The 21,832-nt window shown below is 41.0% G+C and overlaps 1 protein-coding gene across 3 annotated transcripts in view; it reads right to left on the bottom strand.

Moving 5' to 3' along the window:
• Window positions 1–19,259, bottom strand: part of GLG1 (golgi glycoprotein 1) — an 81,407-nt gene extending 62,148 nt beyond the window's left edge. For all 3 annotated transcript variants that reach the window (XR_011601009.1, XM_070953183.1, XM_070953184.1), the window contains exon 1: window positions 18,855–19,259. Coding sequence is in view for 2 of the 3 variants with exons in the window: in XM_070953183.1 (XP_070809284.1) it covers window positions 18,855–19,250 (396 nt within the window). In the remaining variant the exon portion in view is untranslated. The remainder of the gene's footprint in view (window positions 1–18,854) is intronic.
• Between the last annotated feature and the right edge of the window lie 2,573 nt (window positions 19,260–21,832).

The following is a 21,832-nucleotide window of genomic DNA, read 5'->3' on the forward strand; positions in this document are numbered from 1 at the left end:
TGCCCTCTTCTTCTGGACTTGGAAACATTTCTTTTTTTTCCTCATTTTTCCCTCCAGTTCCCTTTTCTTTCCTCTCTTGCCTTTGAGACCAGGAGCTCTCTTGTTTTAATCAACCTGAGCTGCTCTGGGAGAAAATGGTTGCCTGATTATCAAGATGAAACCCCCTGAACTAATAATTCTTGCAGCACCTTGCTCTGCAAGCTCAGATGGGTATTTAACACTGTTACTTCAGTATATCTTCCCCAGGTATTTATTGATCAGCACTTCCTTTAATACTTACATATTCAATACTCGGGAAGATAAACTGAAGTAACAGTTTACTATCACAGGAAGGCTAATTACTGACTTGCATTACTTTTTTATTTCTGTTTGTTTATTTGTTTGTTTGTTTGTTTGTTTAAATACAGAAGCCATTTTTTGGAAATTTTGAAGGAAATGAAAAATCACATGGGGGGAGGGGTGGTCGGGAAATTAAATGCACGTGCTTCTGTTTTTAAAAACCCTCACTTTATTTATAAAATAAGTAGGCTTGCTTAAAATTAAAAAGGTTAGTTTAATTCACAAAAGTTATAAATCTGCTGATAGAATTTATAAGATGATGAATTGTAAGGAAAAGAATTCTTCCTTTTTGCCTTTCACAAGAAACATGCAGTCAAAATGTTATCAAGGAAAAAAAGAAGAAACAGTGAACACTGTAAGTTATATATTTTTAGTTTTGTTCCCCATTGTGCCAAACGGACAGGAAGTGAGCTGACAAACGAAGGGGAAGAAAGCTCAGAATACAAATTCTGAGACACGAGGCAAAAACTGAATCTGAAACACTATCACTTTCAGCAGTTTTCGTTTCTTATTTTTTAAAAAACTTCTTATCATTTTCACAGACTTCTAAAAACTGTTTCCCTATGCTGAGGCAAGAATAGAAATACTTACTGGTACATCTAAACCGATGTCTTAACTATTTCATATAAAACGAAATATTACAAGCCATTTTTTTAAGAACTTCCCTCCCACCCAAAAAAACCCACAAGAGGAAAAAACAAATAATAGAATGCTAATATTAGAAGGCACCACTGAGGCCACGAAGTCCAGTCCTTTCTTCAGGCAGGAACCACATCAAAGCATCCCTCATGGATGACTGTCCGGCCTCTGTCTAAATATGGCCAGCAAAAGATGCCCAACCACTTCTTTGACTAAGTGGCATCTTGTGTTTCTGTCTAGAGCTTTTCATCCCAGTCCAGTTTCGGTGTCTGGTACTCTGGCCGTGGGCACTGGGCAACTAGTTAACGCCCAAATAATGGGACACAGCCCTCTCTCCTGTAAATTATTTCAGTTCTATCCCACTATCATTTGCAATGTTTTCCTCTTTATATTGTTTGTTTATCATATTTAAGAATCACCCTACACGTGTTATTTGGATACAGTGGTTTTTCTAAACTGTTTCCTGGAAATTATTAACATTCTGATGGTTAGATAACTTAGACCCTTTAACGATAAAGAAAAAACGTGTATGCTAATATTAACTATGATTTCAGATCTAAAGCTAAGCCATCAGTTGCAATTTAACTCAGCTACATAACTAGGCCTATTATTGGTCACCTCTGTGTAATCATTTATCTGCAGGAAGTAAGAACAGCCAACTTTCTTCTCATATAGTGCAAAAATATGTTTCTGCATGATTGCCAGGGGACAATTACTGATTCTTCTTGGGGTTCTGAATATCTGTTTGCAAACACAATTTCACCTCCACCAAATAGGCCTCAATTTCTCTGAAGGATTTTCATGTAGTTCCTTCACACAAATGAAGTGAGCCCATAGCAAGGCTCCTTTTGGAAAATACCCAGGAATTCAAGTTATCTAAAATGCTACAGAACCAGGTCGCCAAAAGCGATCCTGTTGCAGCAATTACAATGTCTTCTTAGTTGTTTCAGGATTGTTCTCTTCCTTTTAAGGCTGAGAATCCAAGGAAGCCACACTGTCTATTCCAAGCTATTTAGTTATAACAAAGGAACATTATTCAGCGGTTCTTCCCAGGTTTGGGGGGGAACCTTTGCAAAAGTATCATATTTGCATACATCACAGTAACTTTAAATAGGCTTTTGTTTTGTTTTTTTAAAGAAAGTACCTTATTGCCCTTTTAAAAAGTATAATCATACTGGCTTTCATAAATATACAGATAAAGTGAGATTTGGAGATTAGTTTTTTCCCCTTTGTTTTACTTTTTTTTAAAAAATATTTTATTGAGTTTGTACACGAATATAAAATAACATTTCCATTAATATCGGATGCGCAGTGTTTATACATATATACAAAATATATACCTGGTGTCACTTAGGCTACTTTTTCCTTTTATTTAACACACCTTTTTCTCTTTCTTTCATTTTATCATTCATTCATTCATACCACCTTCCCCACACAGTATTATATTCTGAATTCTCGTCATTGTTTATTTCATGGGTTAGTTTACTCATCTCTGCGCAGTCCAGTATTTTGCTAATTATAAGTTCTTCTGGTGGCAGAGCTTTCTCTTTCCAATATTGTGTGTAGGCCAGTCTAGCAGCTGTAATTATATGTATTATTAGGTGATTCTTTTTTCTTTCCATATGACCTCTTTACTATTCCCAGGAGAAATATTTCCGGTGTCAATTCAATATCTTCTCCAATTATTTCTTGTAACCATCCCCTAATCTTACTCCAATATCTTTTCGCTTCAGGACATGTTCACATGTGGAAGAAGGTACCCTGACCATAGCCACATTTCCAGCAGTTTGGGTGTATATTAGGATACATCTTTGCTAGCCTAGCAGGGGCTAAATACCACCTGTGGAGCATTTTGTAATGATTTTCCTTATACATCGCAGCTCTGGTCAATTTATAATTTTTATTCCATGCCTCTTCCCATTCATTAAAATTTATGCTACGTCCAATATTTTTCTCCCATACACTCATTTGGTTTTTAGTTATATCCTCACCTCTGTCCTCATCTAATAGATAGTTGTATAATTTAGCCAAAATCTTTTTACCTGTTCCCATCAGGACTTTATCCAGCCCGTTATATCCTAGTTCTATGCCGCATTGTTCTTTGTCTTTCTGGTACCTGGATTTTATTTGTAAATAGGCCCACCAGTCTAGATTTATTCCTTGCTCTCTCCCCTTTGTTTTACTTGTGTCCTATTGTGATCCAATAACTTTGTAACCAAGTGGTATGTAAATTGCATAAACAAACAGAAAAATCAACCTTTAGAATGCAATTCAATTTCATCAAACCAAACTATACATTAAGGAGAAAGAAAATCTTAATGTAGAGAAACATTTAACATAGTCTGTTAAAAAATGGAAAAATTGATAGAGTCAGAAAAAAGAAAAAAAAGATGGTCCGATCTGTATATTAGCAGGAAGGCAGGATTCAGTTATAACTTCAGTGGCTTTGGTTTTCCCTTCCCTTCTCTCTTGCCTTGTGATTTGCCAGATTGTGGTCAGATGAAGCAGTTTATTCCTTATTTTTGCGAGCCATATCACAAATGTGTTATGGCTTGCAAAAATTTCACAGCCAGGATGGCTTTTTAATCTTTCAATAGTTTTGAGAAACACAACTTGCTTCACATAACAAGCCAAAATGTTGTGACCCTGGTCAAGGTGAAGAAAGATTAATTTAAATTGTAATTGGTAAGCCTGTTTGGCCAGTTGCTGCAATACAGGGACACCAGAGGTCTCTGCGTAATTAAACCATAAGGAAGCTTTGCAAGGCAACTGATGCCAAGCCCAGAAGCACAAACTGCTGGGAAGATTTGGGGAGGGGGATCCAACCTGACATCCCACAGTACTTTCAGACAGCCTGGCCTAAATTGTCAATCCTTGGGGACGAGTTATAGTTTGTAAAAAAGGCAACAATGGCTTAATTAATACGGGTTACAGTGTTGGAATCTTTTCAGACAAAAACATCTAATTTAAGCAGACTGATACATTTAAAAATACCAATTGAATCACATTTTAGTTCAAATGCATGAGAAATATCACAAGCTGGCTTGAAATATAAAGTAATTCTGCCTACAATAGACACATCCCCAGTTATGCTCAGTCTAACAACTTGTGCAGCCCAAACTGACTTTTATCAAAAGGAATTTACATGTTTTTAATGTAAAACTGACCAAAACCAGAAGATTTGGGATCAGAATTTCCTAATCTTTAGCCAGTACTGAAGACCATCTGTTTCTGAGATTTTTACAAGTCCCGTAGACTTAATCAGCGGGATATAAAACTAATTCAAAATCATTATAACCTGTCTTATCTCTTAAAATCAAAGACAATAGTACAAAAACGAGTACAACAAAAAAGCAATATAAATAATAAAACGTCCTGCCAAAATAACAAGGATAGTAAATAATAGAATTATATTAGAGGTGCCCAGGAGCATACAAGTATAGTAAATCCAATGAGTTGGCAGATCAATAATCTACAGCAGAGATCTCCAACCCCCACTCTGTGGACCTACATTGGGCCGTGGCATGACAGAAGCCGGTCCGCGCAAACAAGCAAAGCCCCATCCACGGGATGCAGGCAGCACACAAAACCATGCCTCCTGTGGTCCGTGGAAAAGCCCCTCTCCATGGAACCGGTCCCTGGGGCCTAAAGTTTGGGGGCCACTGATCTTCAGGACAAAGCAATTTTCTCTACTTATTTTCAGCATTCTCTTTTTGATTGAATTAAGTACATGTGTAAGTTCTCTTCATATACAGTTCAGCCTTCAGTCCCTCTACAAACAACAGAGTTGTTGATGTGTACAAAATATTGTCCATTTCATTTTCAATCAAACTTTAAGCATGTGCTGAAAGATAACAATCCAAAAGTAATATCAAGGGCCAGCATTCAATGGATTTGAACAGAGAAAAAGGAAACTACTTATTGAAAGAAGAGCCCTAACTTTTAACAGTATTTAAAATCTTCCTTCTTGCGAGTGGACAAACCAAGCGCCAGAGGTCCTCAGGACCTCAGCAACCCAAAATGGCATTTGCCTCTCCGTGTCATCTTGTGCTCCCAGCCAATGTGGTGAGTTCTCTCTCTTTGTCTAGCAGATGAATGCTCACTCCACCCCAGTGGCTCTTAGCACACATTCATCTGTCCCCAAATACACAGGCTTAGCTTCTGATTCACCAGGACAATGTTATGCAGATCGCTGATTTGGTTCAGATGCAAAAATAGTCCTGGAGCAGCTTAGAAACGTGGAGAGAATCCAGACTGGTGTCCAGCTGTCACACTTCCTTCCTACTGAATATTCATATTTTAATGGGAAATGTAATCCTCACAATGTGGGTTAACCAAAGATGTATCAATCAGTGATAAATTGTGGCTAGGACGGAGAAAAGAAAAGGGAGAAAACAGATTCACTATGTTTTATTCTTCCAATGCTTAATTAGTACAAATGAAACAAACACAGGAAGTCCTCTACTTACAGCCACAGTTGAGCCAAACATTTCTGTTCTTAAGTGAGACCATTTGTTAAGTGAGTCACTGCAGTTGATAAGTTAGTAATACCTTGTTAAGTGAACCTGGCTTTCCCATTGGCTTTGCTTGTCAGAAGGCCACAGAAGTTGAATAACCTGACCCCGGGATACCGCAGCCATCGTAAATATGAACCAGTTGTCAAGCACCCGAATATAAATCACATGACCATGGAGATGCTGCAATAGTCATAAGTGTGAAAAAGAGTCATGAGTCATTTTTTTCAGTGACGTTGTAACTTCGAACAGTCACTAAGTGAACTGTCATAAGTCAACGACTAACGGTACATTGTTTTGATCCTTGACCAAAATCACACTTGCAAAATGCTCTCAATCACAAGCTCTTTAAGATCAAAGACCAAGATAGGCAAATACCCACATAGTACACTTTGTGTTCAAAACCATTTGTGGGTGGTTCTAGGGGAAAGAAACTATATATTTTGTTCTGGTTCAAACATAAAGGTTTTGGCAAGAATTTAATCTTTTTTTTTTTTTTATTTGATTTATATGCCGCCCTTCTCCGGAGACTGAGGGCGGCTTACAGTGCGTTAAGCAATAGCCTTCATACTTTTGTATATTTTATACAAAGTCAGCTTATTGCCCCCACAAACTGGGTCCTCATTTCACCTACCTTAGAAAGGATGGAAGGCTGAGTCAACCTTGAGCCTTGGAGAGATTCGAACCAGCAGTAATTGCAGGCAGCTATGTTAATAACAGGGTGCTTAGACCACTGTACCATCAAGGCTCTCGGAGGATGAGATGAAAACTCTGGGTGCAGAAGGGCAAAAGACTCTCACCAGGGAAGAACTAGGCCTCTGGAATGGGACAACTTGCCACAGGACAATTTAACAATTCAATTTAATTATTCAAAATAAATTTAAAAATAATTTTAATTTTTGTCATTCACATTTAATTCTGTCCCTTCTTTGGCATCCTTTCTTTAATGATTCTATGCCACCATTTCTTTGATATTAATGTCACTCTGGAACCATAGTCCTGCAGCAAGTTGGCCGTGGCAAGTAGACCATCACCGAATTGTCCTAGACCTCTATGCCTCTGCTATTATTCCTCCTCACCCAGCAACACTTAAAACCGGGAATCTGAAACTAAACTGAAGTCCACAACTGATGAAGCAGAAAAACATAGCAGCCAAGAAATAGTTCGGGGTTTCTGAGCTAATGGAGAACATTTCACACAGCATTTCTTTCCGTAGAAGATGGAACTCCACAAAATATCAGCCAATGAACTGTGGCAAGCAAAACAAAGATTCATTTTTGTATCCTGGTCATCAACAAACACAAGATTATTGTTAAAGCCTGGTAACTCACTCCAACGTTTACCGACAGCACGATTTTCGGGATGGCTGGAATGATGAGATTAAAGGAAACTGGAACAAAGGCCTTGGAGAAGCAGTGTGCTTCTGTCTACCTGCTCAACGTTCTTCTACAGGTAGTCCTTGACTTACGACATTCATTCAGCAACCATTCATAATTGTGATGGTGCTGAAAGAAGGGACATATGGCCTGTACTCAACGCTATGGCCTCTGCAGTGCCCCCGAGGTCACACACTGAAAATTCAGGAACTTGACTATCCCCCTGCTCTTATGACTACAGGTAGTCCTCGACTTACAACAATTCACGTAGTGACCATTCAAAGTTACAACAGCATTAAAAAAAAGTGACATGGTCATTTTTCCCACTTATGACCGTTGCAGCAACCCCATGGTCACCTGTTTTACATTTGGATGCTTGACAACTGATTCACATTTATGACGATTGCAGAGTCCTGGGGTCATGTGATCCCCTTTAGCGACCTTCTGACAAGCAAAGTCAACAGGGAAGCCAGATTCACTTAACAAGCATGTTACTCTTTGAATCAATGCAGTGATTCACTTGACAAACGTGGCAACAAAAACTCACTTAACGAATTTCTCACTTAGCAACATAAATTTTGGGGCTCAATTGTGGTCATAAGTCGAGGACTACTTCTTCAGTGATGCTGCAACTCTCCTCCATCTGGGTCACAGAGTCCTTGGGCCTCCTTCCTGCCTCGGCATGCCTTACCTCTTCTGAAGACTGCCTTTCCAAAAGCACGTCCAGCCAACGCAATGCACAGCCTTCCTCCAGAGAAGCCCCTCACACTATCCCAAAAAATGAACGAAATTCTGGATCTGTCCACAATTCTTCTGATCTCAGAAGGGCACAATTTTTCAAATCGCACAATTTGGAATGATGATGATGATGATGCTGTCCTTCTGAGAATGCACAAATGGTGCCCACTTCCAGAATGGCACAAGGTTGCACGTCGCATCAACTGGGTGGCTCTTTCAGAAAGGCGATTTTTGGTAAGTGGAGCAAAGCGTGATGGGGCAGGGAGGAGTCCCAAGGCCTGAAGGGACCCAGAAGCAAGCCCAAGGCTTGTGGGACCCTACAGGGTAGGTAGCTATGCAGGGGGGGGGGGGTGCTCAGTGGGCGGGGAGACCCAGCATAGCCCAATTGAGAGCAGTGGCCTGGGCCTGCACCGGGCCTTCCCACCCTCCAGGCAGCTGCGCTCAGCTTAATGACCTATGCATTTGCTTAACAGCCAGCACAAAGAGAGCTGGGACTGCAGTGGATGAATGGGCCAGTCACGTGGACATTTCGTTTAATGAACACAATAACTTACAACCATAATTCCAGGTTCAATTTTGGTCATAAGTCGAAGATTTCCTATATTTAGCGACTTGTTTTGCATCTTAAAATTTCCCCAAAATTGTAGTTCTCCCATTTTTTTGCAAGAAACTCCTCCTACTTCCAGCAAACCTAAATACCAGATGAATGACAGGAAATGGATATAACTACAGGCAGAGACTTGAACCGTATTGCAAAACTTTTTTTCACACCTCAGCTCTTTCAGAAGAACAGTAACAATTAGCTAACAGTAACTCCAAGATCTTTAGAAAGTTTATGTTAGCAAAAAAACCAAAAAACCCCAACCCTCTCTCAATTATGCAGAACTTAGGTAAAAGCTGTAACTTAGCTTCTCAAAATTTTAAGATATTGTTTAGGAGGAACATGAGAAACCGGCTGATAAATGCAGGTGGAAATATTCAGTAGACAGAAGTACAAAGAATTTGCTAGCTCTGAAATTGCTCTTTGAAGGAAAAATTAAGCCTATTTCATCGCTGAACACCAGGCTGCAGCCCAAGAGATACATTATTGACGATTCTGTGCTTTTTGATACAGATATAGCTGTTATTCAAAGAGAAGCAGAAAGGAAATTAAGCAATTGTGAATCCAGCAAAAAGCCTTTTCTCAACCACCAGATCACAACCTCACGTTCTCTGCATCCTCATTTTAATTTGAAAGTTTTGCTTAAATCGGAAATATTTTATGCTGCCAGGCCAGAATCCCAGGCAAATTGTAGTGACTCTTTTTTTTTTTTTTTTTTTTTGGGGGGGGGGGGGGGACAAAATAGGCAGCGTGTGCAGGGACTACCGTCTAGTTAAAACTCTGTTAACAATAACGAAGGCTGAGACTTCCAAAGACTTACGCGCACATTTAATAATGCAGAAAACAAAAAAGCCAACCGAGTCTGGCTGCTTTCTGGGGAGCGTCTTCTATATATACAGATGTATAATGACAAGTGTGACATCTCTTTTTTTAAAAAGTGCTGCGTGAGCACAGTGGAAGCAAGGATGGTTTGCGAGGATAGAAAGAGGTATGCACAGTTAATAACGTTGATGTAAACTAGATTTAGCAGCCCATCTTTTTCTTAAGGTTGGTGTGTTTATTATTTCAGACAGTCTTTCCGCACTTTGCATAATATTGCCTACCCCGAAAGGGGACAGCGTGATAGTTACAGAACACAGAACAAAGACACGTATGTGTATGTATGATGCCAGTATCTTTCTGTAGTTAACTATAATCTCAGCCTTTACTTTCAGCCTATTTCCTCAAACTGTCGAGACTCCCCTGCCAGGTCTAGGAAGCAAAAGCAGGCTCCCCTGCATTGCAAGACTGAGTCCATGAACGGCAGTTTCTAAGATAGGTATTCAAAAACCGAATATGCAAATATAATGGAAGCGCTGAAGGTAGCTTGGAATAAAACCACTCGGGCACTCAAGGCTCCGCAGTTAAAACATAAGCATGACTCATCACCGCAGCTATTTATTACACTCTGGTTACAAAAATGCAGAGGTAGGGATGATCTGCTTAACTAGGTTTCTCTTTAAAAAAGAGAGAGAGAGAGAGATAGGGAAGGCATCCTGTTTGAGGCCACCTTCCGGCCCAATCGGAGTCTGTGTAAGAGGCAGACTTGGGAAGCCTCAGCCATCTTGGTTTGAGATCCGACAGCTCCAGCAGGGTTGCCCACATCCTGTTCAGGCTCTGTTGGAAATAGGTAACTACCTGTTTACTACATTTTTATTGGGAGGCACTCATTAATGAGCCTTAACTAATGAGCTAAACAGCTGTACTAACTGCTTAATGACTGAAACTATTCTAGTGATATTGCTGAAGAACTCCAGGTGCCATCTGCTCACCGCAATTTCCAGGCAGACAGTAAATGATAATGTCTGTCTGATCACAAAGTGCGCAAGAAAGCCGAAGTATTTGTTTTAAAAAGCAAATAAACCCACAAACCATTTTGAACCAGCGTTCTTTGTGCAACAAATAAACAAAATGCCAGCTCTAAAAGAACAATGGGGACTCATACAAGGATTTTCCAAACTTTCTACTCAGCTGAAAGTATAAGTACAGTATGTAAACATCTGGGAACATCCCACATTTGGGAATGCTGCTACTGGTCCCAATTTTGCTTAACCCTTCTAGAACTTTTTTCCGCAGCGACAATTCCCAGAATGAGACGTTCCTGTCTGATACAGCAACTGAGAAATCTTTTTTATTATTCTTAATGCTCCCTCCACGCGTAGGAAGATCACAGCTAATGGTCAATCTTCAAATTTTAGGGTGGAATGAGGGTTGCTGAAAGACAAACTGTAAAGCAGGAAAGAGATCACAGGATAAAGAGATAGCACAAATGCAATAAATACTTTTCGAAGTTCCTATCGTTGTTTCACATCGGGTTATCATCTTCATTATTTTCATTAGGTTAATGTTTATGCATCTGTGATCAATATGTAACTCCTCCATTGAGTCAGTAATGCTTTGAAATAAGGACACTTCTATGAGAAGAGCTCATCCAGAAATCTTGTCTGTCTCTGCAGCACAAAGCCGAACACGAAATGCAGCAAAGAAAGAAAAAGCCCTTTTAATTCTACATCGATGCTTCTGATCTTCCCAACGGAGGGAGGACAGTGGAACCTCTTAAGGACTTATATTTCATTATGCTGGTTCCCTCCGAGGAAAAGAAGTGTCCTTAACAGTCCTCCATTGTATTCACACCTGCACGGCTATAAATTACACAAACAGCCTTCAGGCTCAGCATGTTTATTGATCTAAGATCAAATGAAGACTTACAGACTCAATTCTCATCAACAGCCCATCTCCTAAAAATTTATCAGGGATACAGAGCGCTTTCTTCTCAACCACAGCTAGACACCGGGGTGTCCTCCAGATGTTTTCAAGTAAAACCATCCTTTGCCACCAGCTACACTGGCTGGGATTGACAACTGGATTTACCTACTAGTGCAAAGTCAAATCTAAATGTGAACTAGTGTTAAATATTTTTGTCTAGACATTTCATATACATTCCCTTTTAATGTCCATCTAATCAAAGCTGCTGTTATGTAGATAAAAGAGAAAGCCATACTAAACTTGCCTTGAGCACTTTAAAAAAAAAAAAGGGGGGGGGGAGATACAAAATCAACAAATACAGATAGTCCACAATTTACAACCGTAATGGAGTCTGCCCATTATGATTGTAAGTTGTAACAGTCATAAAAATGAGTCATCCATGTGGTCAGCTCAATTTTATGAAATTTTGCATCGGTTGTAAAGTGAATGTCACAGTTGTAAGGCAAACCCATTGTTTGCTATGGGCCGTTTTGATCAAAAATAGGAAATAAATACCAGCTTTCAGCAAAAACAAAACCCTTGTAAAACCCAGTCATGTGACAGCAGGTTGCTGCAAATGGTTGTATATGCAGGCTGGTTGCTGAGCACCCAAGATGTACTCACATCAGATGCTCAGAGGGTGGGGAGGAAAGGGAGACCACAGGGGGAGGACACTGTCAGAACTTTGCAACCAGATCATAGATATTCCCAGAAAGTCTGTCATAACTTCAAATGGACACTAAATGATCAGACATAAATCAAGAACTACTTGTACTCCACTATGTCAACTTTTCATTTTTAATTCTGGTCTTCACAAAAACTGGATCTATTAACCTTATCTAGTGTGGTAACTGAAAACTTGGTATTTTTATTTATTAAACAAAGCCTTTCTATTCTGATCTCTCAGCTTGTATTTTTTTAGCTAAAGCTCTATACACTTCACTGTTATTTTAGCTTCCCTGCATTTCCTTGTTATTTGCCATTTTAGTCTTTCAGTTAGCTATTTATCCTGGCAAGTACAACTTAAACTTTAAAGTATGCCAGAACCACACAAGCCACAATCAAGAACTATATGCCAGCCACACAACAGTTTGAAGGGCTAATAGACTTCACATATTTTAAAAGAGCATATTATTTACAGAAAAGGATTTTTTTAAAATGAGTATTTTTACAAACGGTACTTAGCAGGGGACAACAGTGATCTAATTCAGTGTTTGCATTCTTGATTCAAGCCAATTTGAGATTTATTGAACTGAAAAGGAATTAAGAACCCCTCCTCTTGGCACAGAAGGCATGGTCTAGGTATTCCTAATTGTGTACTCGGAAACAGGTTTAAGGAACCAGGTGGCCTCTTCTATGGTTGGATGCAGGGAAAGAGGCAGTCTCTAAATCTTGCTGCTTTTCCTCATTCATAACCTGAACTGCAGATTAAAGAAAGCTCTGCAAACTCTGTTATTATTCAAATGGTGACTCCAACCTTTACCTGTTTTGCCTGCAAGACTAAAGTTTAATTTAATCTACAGCTGTTCCCAAATACTACAAACAAAACTGATCACAGCATGAGGGACAAGACCAGAAGCCATAAAAATTGAACTATTTAGGCAGTGCCTTCCTTATCTATCAGAATTTGAGAATACCAATGCATCTCCTAACTTGGAAGAGAAAAAACAGAAGACAATGAACTAAGGCCTGAGATTAGAAGCAGCAGAATCTGGGCGTAACGTGTGTTAAGGAGTATGATACTGAATCCTATCTGAACAAAAATAAGTCCTGTATCCAGGCAAGTAAGAAATCAAACTCATGTTTTATGCTTTTATCCAAATTATCCCACCAGCTTAAGACCATCTAAATGGATCATTCCTTCCTGCATAGGGATATAACACCTCTCTGGAAGTTTTCAAAATCATGCAAAAAGTTTTAATATCTTAACTCATAACAATTAAAATAAGGGGCATGGAAGATGACAGGAACAGAAACAGGTAAGCCTAACTGTATAAATATTTAATGAGAATTTTCATTTAATAAGATTAATTACTCCCAGGTAATTTCTGAATTCAATAAAAGTTACTGAATAATGAAAAAAGATGAAAACTATTATATAATAAACTTTTTAAAAAGATACAAGGCAATACAAACTAATATACTCCCAAACCGGTGTTAACATATAACTTGAGTCATACTGGAAAAAACAAGGGGGAAATTTTAAAACAAAGGTCTTGCATAGGTTTCGAAAATCATAAATCCACAACAAAGTAAATAGCCATTTTCTGGATTTGACTGATTTGCAAATTTAGAATAGAGTTGCTGTTCCTAAAGACCACCCAGAAGCTTCAACTGGTCCAGAAGGTGGCAGCTTCACAAGCTGCACTGGATGAGATAAAATTCAAGGTGTTGTTTGTTACCCACAAAGCACTACAAGGCACAGAGCCTGGTTCCTGAAAGGACTAACATCTCCAATAATATATTACCACACTGATTCAATCCTGCAGAATTAGGGTGCTTCAGGTTCCTTCAATTAAACTATGTCATCTATCAGGACCCCAGAAGTGCACCTTCTCTGTAGCAGTGCCTGCCCCCTGGAAAAAAGTCGTCCTGTTTCCCCCGTCCCACCCTCTCAATCCAGACGGCTCTGACTCTGCTGTTGATCAAATGAGCTGTGAAGATCTGGCCCTTTGGAGAAGGAGGGAGACCACTTGCTTCCTCATGCTTGCCATCTTTTATCTTTTATTGTTTTTACTGGTAATTTTTAATGCCTGGTTGTTGTGACTCATATAGTTGTTCAGTTCATGCAGCATACAAGTTTAATAATGTATTATTGTTAAATAAATGAGCTATAATTCAATTACCAATCTAGAGCCAATTATTTCAGAGGGATTACTTTAGGCAGGGCTCAATCTGGATCCAACCTCATGTGTAGAGATGAAAGAAATCTATTTCACTTTAATATCTGACGTTTATATAATATAATGAGATAGGAGCATATTTAAACTTTTTCAGATTTTTCATAATCCTTTCTTGAACACCTTGTAAGAACCAAATGACATGGAACTGACACGAAGCAGGGGGATGGACTAGAAGACCTCCACAGTCCCTTCCAACTCTCTTATTCTGTATTCTGTATCCCTTTCTCATGCAAAGATTGCTACTGATCCCCATTTAAAAGCAAGAGACTTTAGGAGTTGTTGTCCAACATATCTGACCATTGCAATTTACGGACAGCTGGATTAAATGTTACAAAATGCTTGGAAGACTAACATCAGAACAAATGCTCTTCCATTCTCTGGGGCTTCAGCTGTAGAATGACAGAAGGGTTGAAGTCTCTCTCTTCAGCTCATAAAACTGTCATTACATGTAAGATTTCCTACATGAAGCACGTTTCATATTAAATCCTAATAAGAAATACTTCGAAGGACTGGACCCATTTCAACTTGTTAAAGATAATGCCTACTCTGAGGTCTTGGAAACAAAGAGAAGTAGCGTCTCCAGGCTTCTTTCTGAATGTTGGACTTCTCCGTCTAACTGGAGGGTCTGGTCTTTCTCCAAGTATTAAGAAGGTCCACTAATTCTGCTTCATCAAAATCAAAATTCACTTGATGCTGCCACTTTGCTATCTTAAAACTTTGTTTCTGATAATACAGCCAGCAGGAATATCCATAGAATATGGTGTTAAAAAAAAAAAAGTCAAGATGGCCATAGATGGTGCAATCGAAGTTCTATACTAGGGGTGTCATGCTCGCAGCCCACGCGCCGGATGTGTCACACGCTGGCCACGCCCATCCCTGGTTTAGCAAAGGGGGAGGGGAGTTGTGATACATCACGTGACAACGTGTCGTCACAGGTCTGACACCCCGGCTCTATACTCTATATGGAGAGAAAGGAGGAGGCATCTTCAAAAGATCTCCAGGAATCAATCACAGAAAACTATAAGACAACCAATGCAGTATTCCAATGGCACATGCAAATTGTGTTAACTGGTTTTAACTCTAGAAGAACAAACTTGACTGCTACTACAATATTCTAGAATACACAGTACAGCAGATGGGGCATTTCATAAAGAATTCCAGGTCACAAAAAGAGTTACACAATTGTATCCTTTAAGTACTAGGGCATTCCCTAAAATTCAGTGCAATCAGTTCCCTAACCATTCAAGTTCCTTCTAAACTTTCTTTCTGACAATAAGAAAGCAAAAGAACAAATTCCAAAACTCAAGAAATATCTTAAGCTGACATATCTGTGCTCATGGTTTACATGGAAGTATCATATCTAGAAAACTAACTGTAAAACCAGAATTCCTCAAGAATTCCTCTGGCTACCTAAAAGATTTAGGTAGCCAGAGCACCTGTCTCTCTTATTATCATAGAATCCTAGGTACCTTGGAGGTCTTCTAGTTTCCAACCCAATCTCTCAAGGAAGGAGACCTTATACCCTCCACCGTTACTGTCTTACATCATCCCACATTTGCTATGATCTTCTGCAATATTCTTCCTTATATTATGTACGTGTTAAGATTGCAGTTACATGATGGTACATCTAAAACATTCTTTTGAAACAACTCTACAAATTGTAAACTAAAAATCTAAAACAACACCCACAATCTAAAAAACCCACACAATCCACTGGCTCTATCACTGTCATTCACAATAAATATTATAATTCACTACAAGCTCACAAAGATCTACTGTTTGAACAAACAGGAGAACAATCTAAAACTTAGGTTGCAACTTTTAGGGGCGAGGGGATCATTTGGAAGTCTAAGACAAAACTGTGAGTGTTCAAATAGCGACTGCCATCCCATTTCTGACAATTCATAAAAGAGCTCCCACAGTGTGTGTGACCAATCACAAAACCACCATTTACCAACCAGTGAACTGGTGAGGTTGCCTTCCTTCATCTTTCTAGCCTCCTGAGATGCTGTCTAACAAACCCACTCTACCACTGTCCATTCTCTGGGGGAGAGGCCACCCTTCCAAACGATACGCTAAAGCACAACTTGGTTTTACTTCCTAAGGACATTTTGAGGCCCACTTGAGGCATTTTCAAAATAGAGACATGAGAGAAGCTGGTGTTTTATGGGAAATCGCTTTAAATGTCTCTCTGCTTTAAATTAGAAAACCCAGCAACTATATTAAAGTCTGGGAAGGTAGGCAGGCTGGTGGACACCAAGGGAGCTAGCTGTCTGCAAGTACACATTCACATTGATTTCCTCAGTAACTAGTGATTCCTTCCATATCGCTTTTGCTTCCTTTACCATAGTTCAGCCAGAAAGTGAGACATTTCCCGATTTCAGAAATTCCCCCCCCCCCAGTGGTTTTCATATTCATGGTTTTAAAATGAAAAAAAAAATCAGGAGGAATCTGGTAACACCTTTTCTGACCAACAAATTTGACTAAAAGGCGCTAAGCTTTTGTAATAAGCCTTTTAATAAAATGTGTTAGATAAAAGGCTTGAGGCTCCTCCTGTTTTTTGGTCACTGTAGACTACCACAGCTTTCCTACAATAGCAATGAAAGGAAACCCAAAGTAGTCTGTGCAGATAAAAGTTGTCAGCACACTATTGTAACTGTTAGTACTGGACACTTTTCTAACCGAACAAACAGATAGGAAACAATTCCACATCAAAATCTAGAATTTAGAAACAATTGGCCTGGTTCACACTAAGTTAAAAACCTGTTTGTAAGCCTTATTTTTCTTCCTAGAAGGATTTTCCATTTCATAATTCAAAAGAAAACTAAATTAAGTGGTCCTATGTGCTAATCAGTAGGAACGCGGTGGCTCAGTGGCTAAGATGCTGAGCTTGTCGATCGAAAGGTCAGCAGTTCAGCGGTTCGAATCCCTAGTGCTGCGTAACAGGGTGAGCTCCCATTTCTTGTCCCAGCTTCTGCCAACCTAACAGTTCGAAAGCATGTAAAAGAATGGGAAGGGAACAGCATTCCGTGTGCCTTTGGCGTTGAGTCATGCCGGCCACATGACCATGGAGATGTCTTCGGACAGCGCTGGCTCTTCGGCTTTGAAACGGAGATGAGCACTGCCCCCTAGAATCGGGAACAACTAGCACATATGTGCAAGGGGAGCCTTTACCTTTTATGCGCTAATCAGGCTCTTGATTAGCATGAACCACCATCTCACCTGAATTTACAATTTTGTGACTCTGATCCCTGAAAGTAAACCCAATGAAACAAAGACATTTTTCTCCTGCTTAACCAAACTCAGGATTCTACCGTTTCCCCCAAAATAAGACATCCCCTCATAATAAGCCTAATCGGACTTTTGAGCGCATGGCAATAAGGCCAAGCACTTATTTCAGGGTTCAAAAAAATATAAGACAGGGTCTTACTTTCGGGGAAACACGGTATGTGATCAGGTAGTGAGTGTCCTTTTTAAGCAGAACATGGTATCTTGCCCCACAGAATGTCTTGGACTTCTTTCAAAAAATTGAGGACAGACTTGGGGGGGAAGAGTAAACCTCCACCTCGAGTTAAGCATGTCTTCCCATTCTTACACTCAGTCAAAAAGGATCAATTATAATCTTTTCACTGAGACTTTTTCCAATGTTGGTATTATTATTAAAAGTACCATCCGCCCTGAGTCTTCGGAGAGGGGCGGCATACAAAGTGAATGAATGAATGAATGAATGAATGAATGAATGAATGAATGATCTTACTGACTTCACAACACCCAACAGTTTTGAAGTTATTCAAATATTTGAGAAAAAAAAACCCAACAAAGACAGCACAAAGGTAAATTTCAGCTTTCTCCGGTAAAACCTATCAAATTTGGCTGGTTTGTGCTCTTAATCTAGAGCTCATTCTTTGCTTGCCCATTTCACAAATTGCCATACTTTGCATCCTTATGAATGGACACTGTAAGAATAAAAATCTTAAGCAATTTCTATTCAGAAGAACTCACAAAGGTTGAAACTTAGCCGCAATCATTTCTTACAGCACCACGAAACATCCAAATAACATACCTTTCAATTTAATCTGTGTAGCAGACATCTGTGGTTTTAAATGCCTAAATTCAATTGTCTATTTGGCTAACCAAAGTTAAAAATGAACCTAGTCAAGAAAGGATAAAGGAGCAGATGATACACCACTAAAAACTGGAAAAGCTGATACCCCAGATAACCTTTACAAAATCCAACTTCTTCATTTGGCAGCGGTATAATGGGTCCCCCACTTTTTTTTTAATTCACCAGGGAGATGGGAATCAATCTTCCTCCTTACTGCTGCTTGAATGAACTTCCAAAAGTTCTGATGAACATCCACAAGTGTTTCTGGGCCAGCTGCGCCCACCTGACTTTGTCAAGCATCAGTTCTTTTGGGGCAAACTTTGCACAATCAAAGAGGAAACAACTCCGGCTTTTAGGAAAGCTTTTTTTTCCCTGGACCCCTAAAGACCACCTCATCTAGCCCAGGCCAAAACCTCACAGGTGGGATGTGGGTCTACCTCTGAGGGGCTAGATCCTTCCAAGCGAAGCTCTGGGAAGCACAGGAAGACAGGGGGTGGGGGGTGGGGTGAGACCCCTATACAGAAATGGGGCTGCACCCTAAAATCCACATCAGGACCGAAAAAGCCGTTATCAGGACCTTTTTTGTGCCCCCCCCCAGGGCCGGTTCTAACCCCCCCCCCTCTAGATAACCAAGTGTCCCATAAGGCTCGGCCAGTAAGGATGGGCAAGGAAGCCCAAAGGGAGGGAGCCTAATGCGCGGCCAGGTTGCCTCAGGAACGCCCGCCGAGGTCCCGTCAAGCCTGCCTAAGTCAGCCTAGCGAGGTCCCATCATCCACGGCCGCCTCAGGAAGGCCTGCCAGCCCGGTGGTCGCGCCTCCTCTTTCACCCCCCCGCCCGCCCGGGGGTCCCGCTGACCTCGCGCACGTCCTGCAGGCACTCGAGGACGGCCAGGTTGTTGGCCCAGCTGTGCTTGGGGCAGACGCGCATCACGTCTTCGCGGCACACCGGCTCTTCCGCCAGCTTCCAGCCGCCGCCGGAGGAGCCAACGCGGGGCACCCGCCCGCCGCCGCCGCCAACGCCGCCTCCCACGGCCGGCCCGAGCTGAGGCGCCTGCTGCTGTTGCTGCTGCTGCTGCCCCTGCGGCTGGGCCCCCAGTCCCGGCTGCCCCTGCGGCTGCCCCTGCGGCGGGAAAGCGGCGGCGGCGGCCCCGGCCGGCTGAGCCAGCGCCGGCCCGAGGGCCACGAGGAAGAGGAGGAGCAGAGGGCCCGGCCCGCGGAGGCCCCGGGCCCCGACACGTCCGCACGGCGCCATCTTGGATGCGACTCCTTCGCTCGGGCCGCCCCGCCCACCGCGACGACGACGATGACGCGGCGCCACGCCCACCGCGTACCTTGCGCGCGGCGCCACGGGGGCGGAGACGGCCGTTTCGGGAGGGCGGGGCCGCGCCTCCCCCGTCGCCGGGGCAACCGCTGGGCCCGCCGAGAGATTTCTCCGGTTCGCGCGCGCGCCGCTGCTTCCGGTTGCGAGCCGATCGTCCGTGTAACAGCAAGAACCGGTTGCATCCGCTAACTCTCTTTACTGACGGGTTGCATCAAGAAGCCGTTCTCTCCTCTAACCATGGTTTATTGTGGAACTGTGTTCTTTGCAGATCACAACGGCTGGGTTCGCCTTAAGCCGAAAGGAGGAGGGAGGGAGGACAAAACACAAGGGGTGGGGGGCTGTTTCAGAATGAAGCGCATCGCACGTTGATCGCTTTTTGTATCTTGGGTAGCTGGACTTCTAGGCTGGCGAATGGGAACAACACACACCTCCCCGCAGCTTTGTCCTGGTTTGCTAACTCAGCCAAGTTGGACTCCTAAAGATGGGCAATATTGAATGTAGAATGGAATGGAATGGAAGAAGAGAAAACAGAACGGAATAGAATATGAAATGAAATGAAATGAATAGAATAGAATAGAATAGAATAGAACAGAAAATAGAATGGAAGAGAAGAGAAAATGAGAAGAGAATAACAGAATGGAATAGAAGAGAAGAGAAAAGAGAAGAGAAAATGAGAATAGAATAGAATAGCATGGAATGGAATGGAATGGAATGGAATAGAATAGAAAATAGAATGGAATAGAATGGAATAGAATAGAATAGAAAATAGAAGAGAAGAGAAGAGAAGAGAAGAGAAGAGAAAATGAGAAGAGAATAACAGAATGGAATGGAATAAAATAGAAGAGAAAATAGAAGAGAAAATGAGAGTAGAATAGAAAATTAGAATAGAATAGCAGAATGGAATAAAATAGAATAGAATAGAAAATAGAATGGAAGAGAAGAGAAAATGAGAATAGAATAGAATAGAATGGCATGGCATGGCATGGCATGGCATAGAATAGAATAGAATAGAATAGAATAGAATAGAATAGAATAGAATAGAATAGAATAGAATAGACTTTCTGGTCACTTTGAATGTACACTAATCGGCATACATTAAAATGAAACTTCGTTGCATTCAGCTCTCAAAGGGTCACTACCTCCAATATACACTACCTAAGCATGACAAAATAAATACAAGATTATGCATACACCCACATATATGACACAGAAAAACAAACCCAGTCCAGTGTGCATGGCAATAAGACCGAACCTTGTGAGTTTAGCAGAGGGATGGCATAGGGAACAAAGCTGTCACAGAATCGGGTATTGAGATTGAGTTGGGGAGGGGGTTGTCTTCCAAGGGCACTAAGCTCCATAGGGAAAAGGGATGCACAGAGAAGCTGCAAAGAAAATACTGGTCACTGGCAGGTGAAGAGGACAGGAGCCTGTTAGCCCCTTTTCCGACCTGCACCTTTTATTCTAAGGCATTAGCTTTCATGAACAAACAAAGCAAGTTCTCATCTGGGTTTCTAACTTTGTTGTTCTTGCCGAAAAGGAAATTGCAATCCTACCTATTGTGACCCCTTTGGGAAAACTCCCCATTTGTGCAAGGATCTGACCAGCCTATTAAAAGGGGAGGGGGCGTCAGCTGAACCAGTCCCTTTGTTTGAGAGTGGATGTGTTACCGAGGGCTGGTTGCAGAGACAGGAAAGGAATCCTCAAGCCGCAACACCCCTCTCAATAGCCACTTAAGACTTACACAATACTTGGAAGCACCAAATCACCTGGGGGGGGCAGGGAGGAGACAAGGAAAAAGTCAGCAGGCACTCCCATGCTTAACAACTTAGAGAGGGGTGTGTGTATGCATGTACACAAAAGCTTAACAGACTTGCGCAGGCAAGATGGGAACAATTGCAAACTTGTCCTTGGCTTTACCTGGAGAAGCCAGGGGTGGGAGGAGGGCTCAACCTCTTAAGTCCAGCAGCTGTTCATGCATGCATGCATGTATGTATGTACCGTTTCTCCAAAATAAGACATCCCCTGATAATAAGCCCAATCGGGCTTTTGAGCGCACAGCAATAAGGCCAAGCACTTATTTCAGGGTTCAAAAAAATAAGGGTCTTATTTTTGGGAAAACATGGTATGTATTATTTAGTTTGATTCATGGGGAGGTTGCCCAAATTAATTGGCGCTGGAGATTGCAACACTGCAAACTTTGACACCTCCTGCGTATTTTTTAAATTGATTCTGTTAGTGCTTTTAAAATAACAGAAACAGAAACAAAACAAAATACAAAGATAAAAACACATACATTGTTAAAGGGATTTATTCATTTTTATTTTATTTATTTATTTATTTAAAATGGAAAAAACAAAAGATAAATAGTTACAAGTCTATATATAGTTAGCTCCTGTAATTATTATTCAAGTACAACCTCATTTCTAGCACCTTTATATACCGTAACTGAATTTTTAACCAGGTGTGTTTTATACAAATGAGTCCCATATCTCAATTAATTTGTCCACACAAAG

Source organism: Pituophis catenifer, unplaced genomic scaffold (genome assembly GCF_029215685.1).
Source record: "Pituophis catenifer annectens isolate HBS135680 unplaced genomic scaffold, rPitCat1.0.hap2 SCAF_13, whole genome shotgun sequence".
NCBI lineage: Eukaryota > Metazoa > Chordata > Lepidosauria > Squamata > Colubridae > Pituophis > Pituophis catenifer.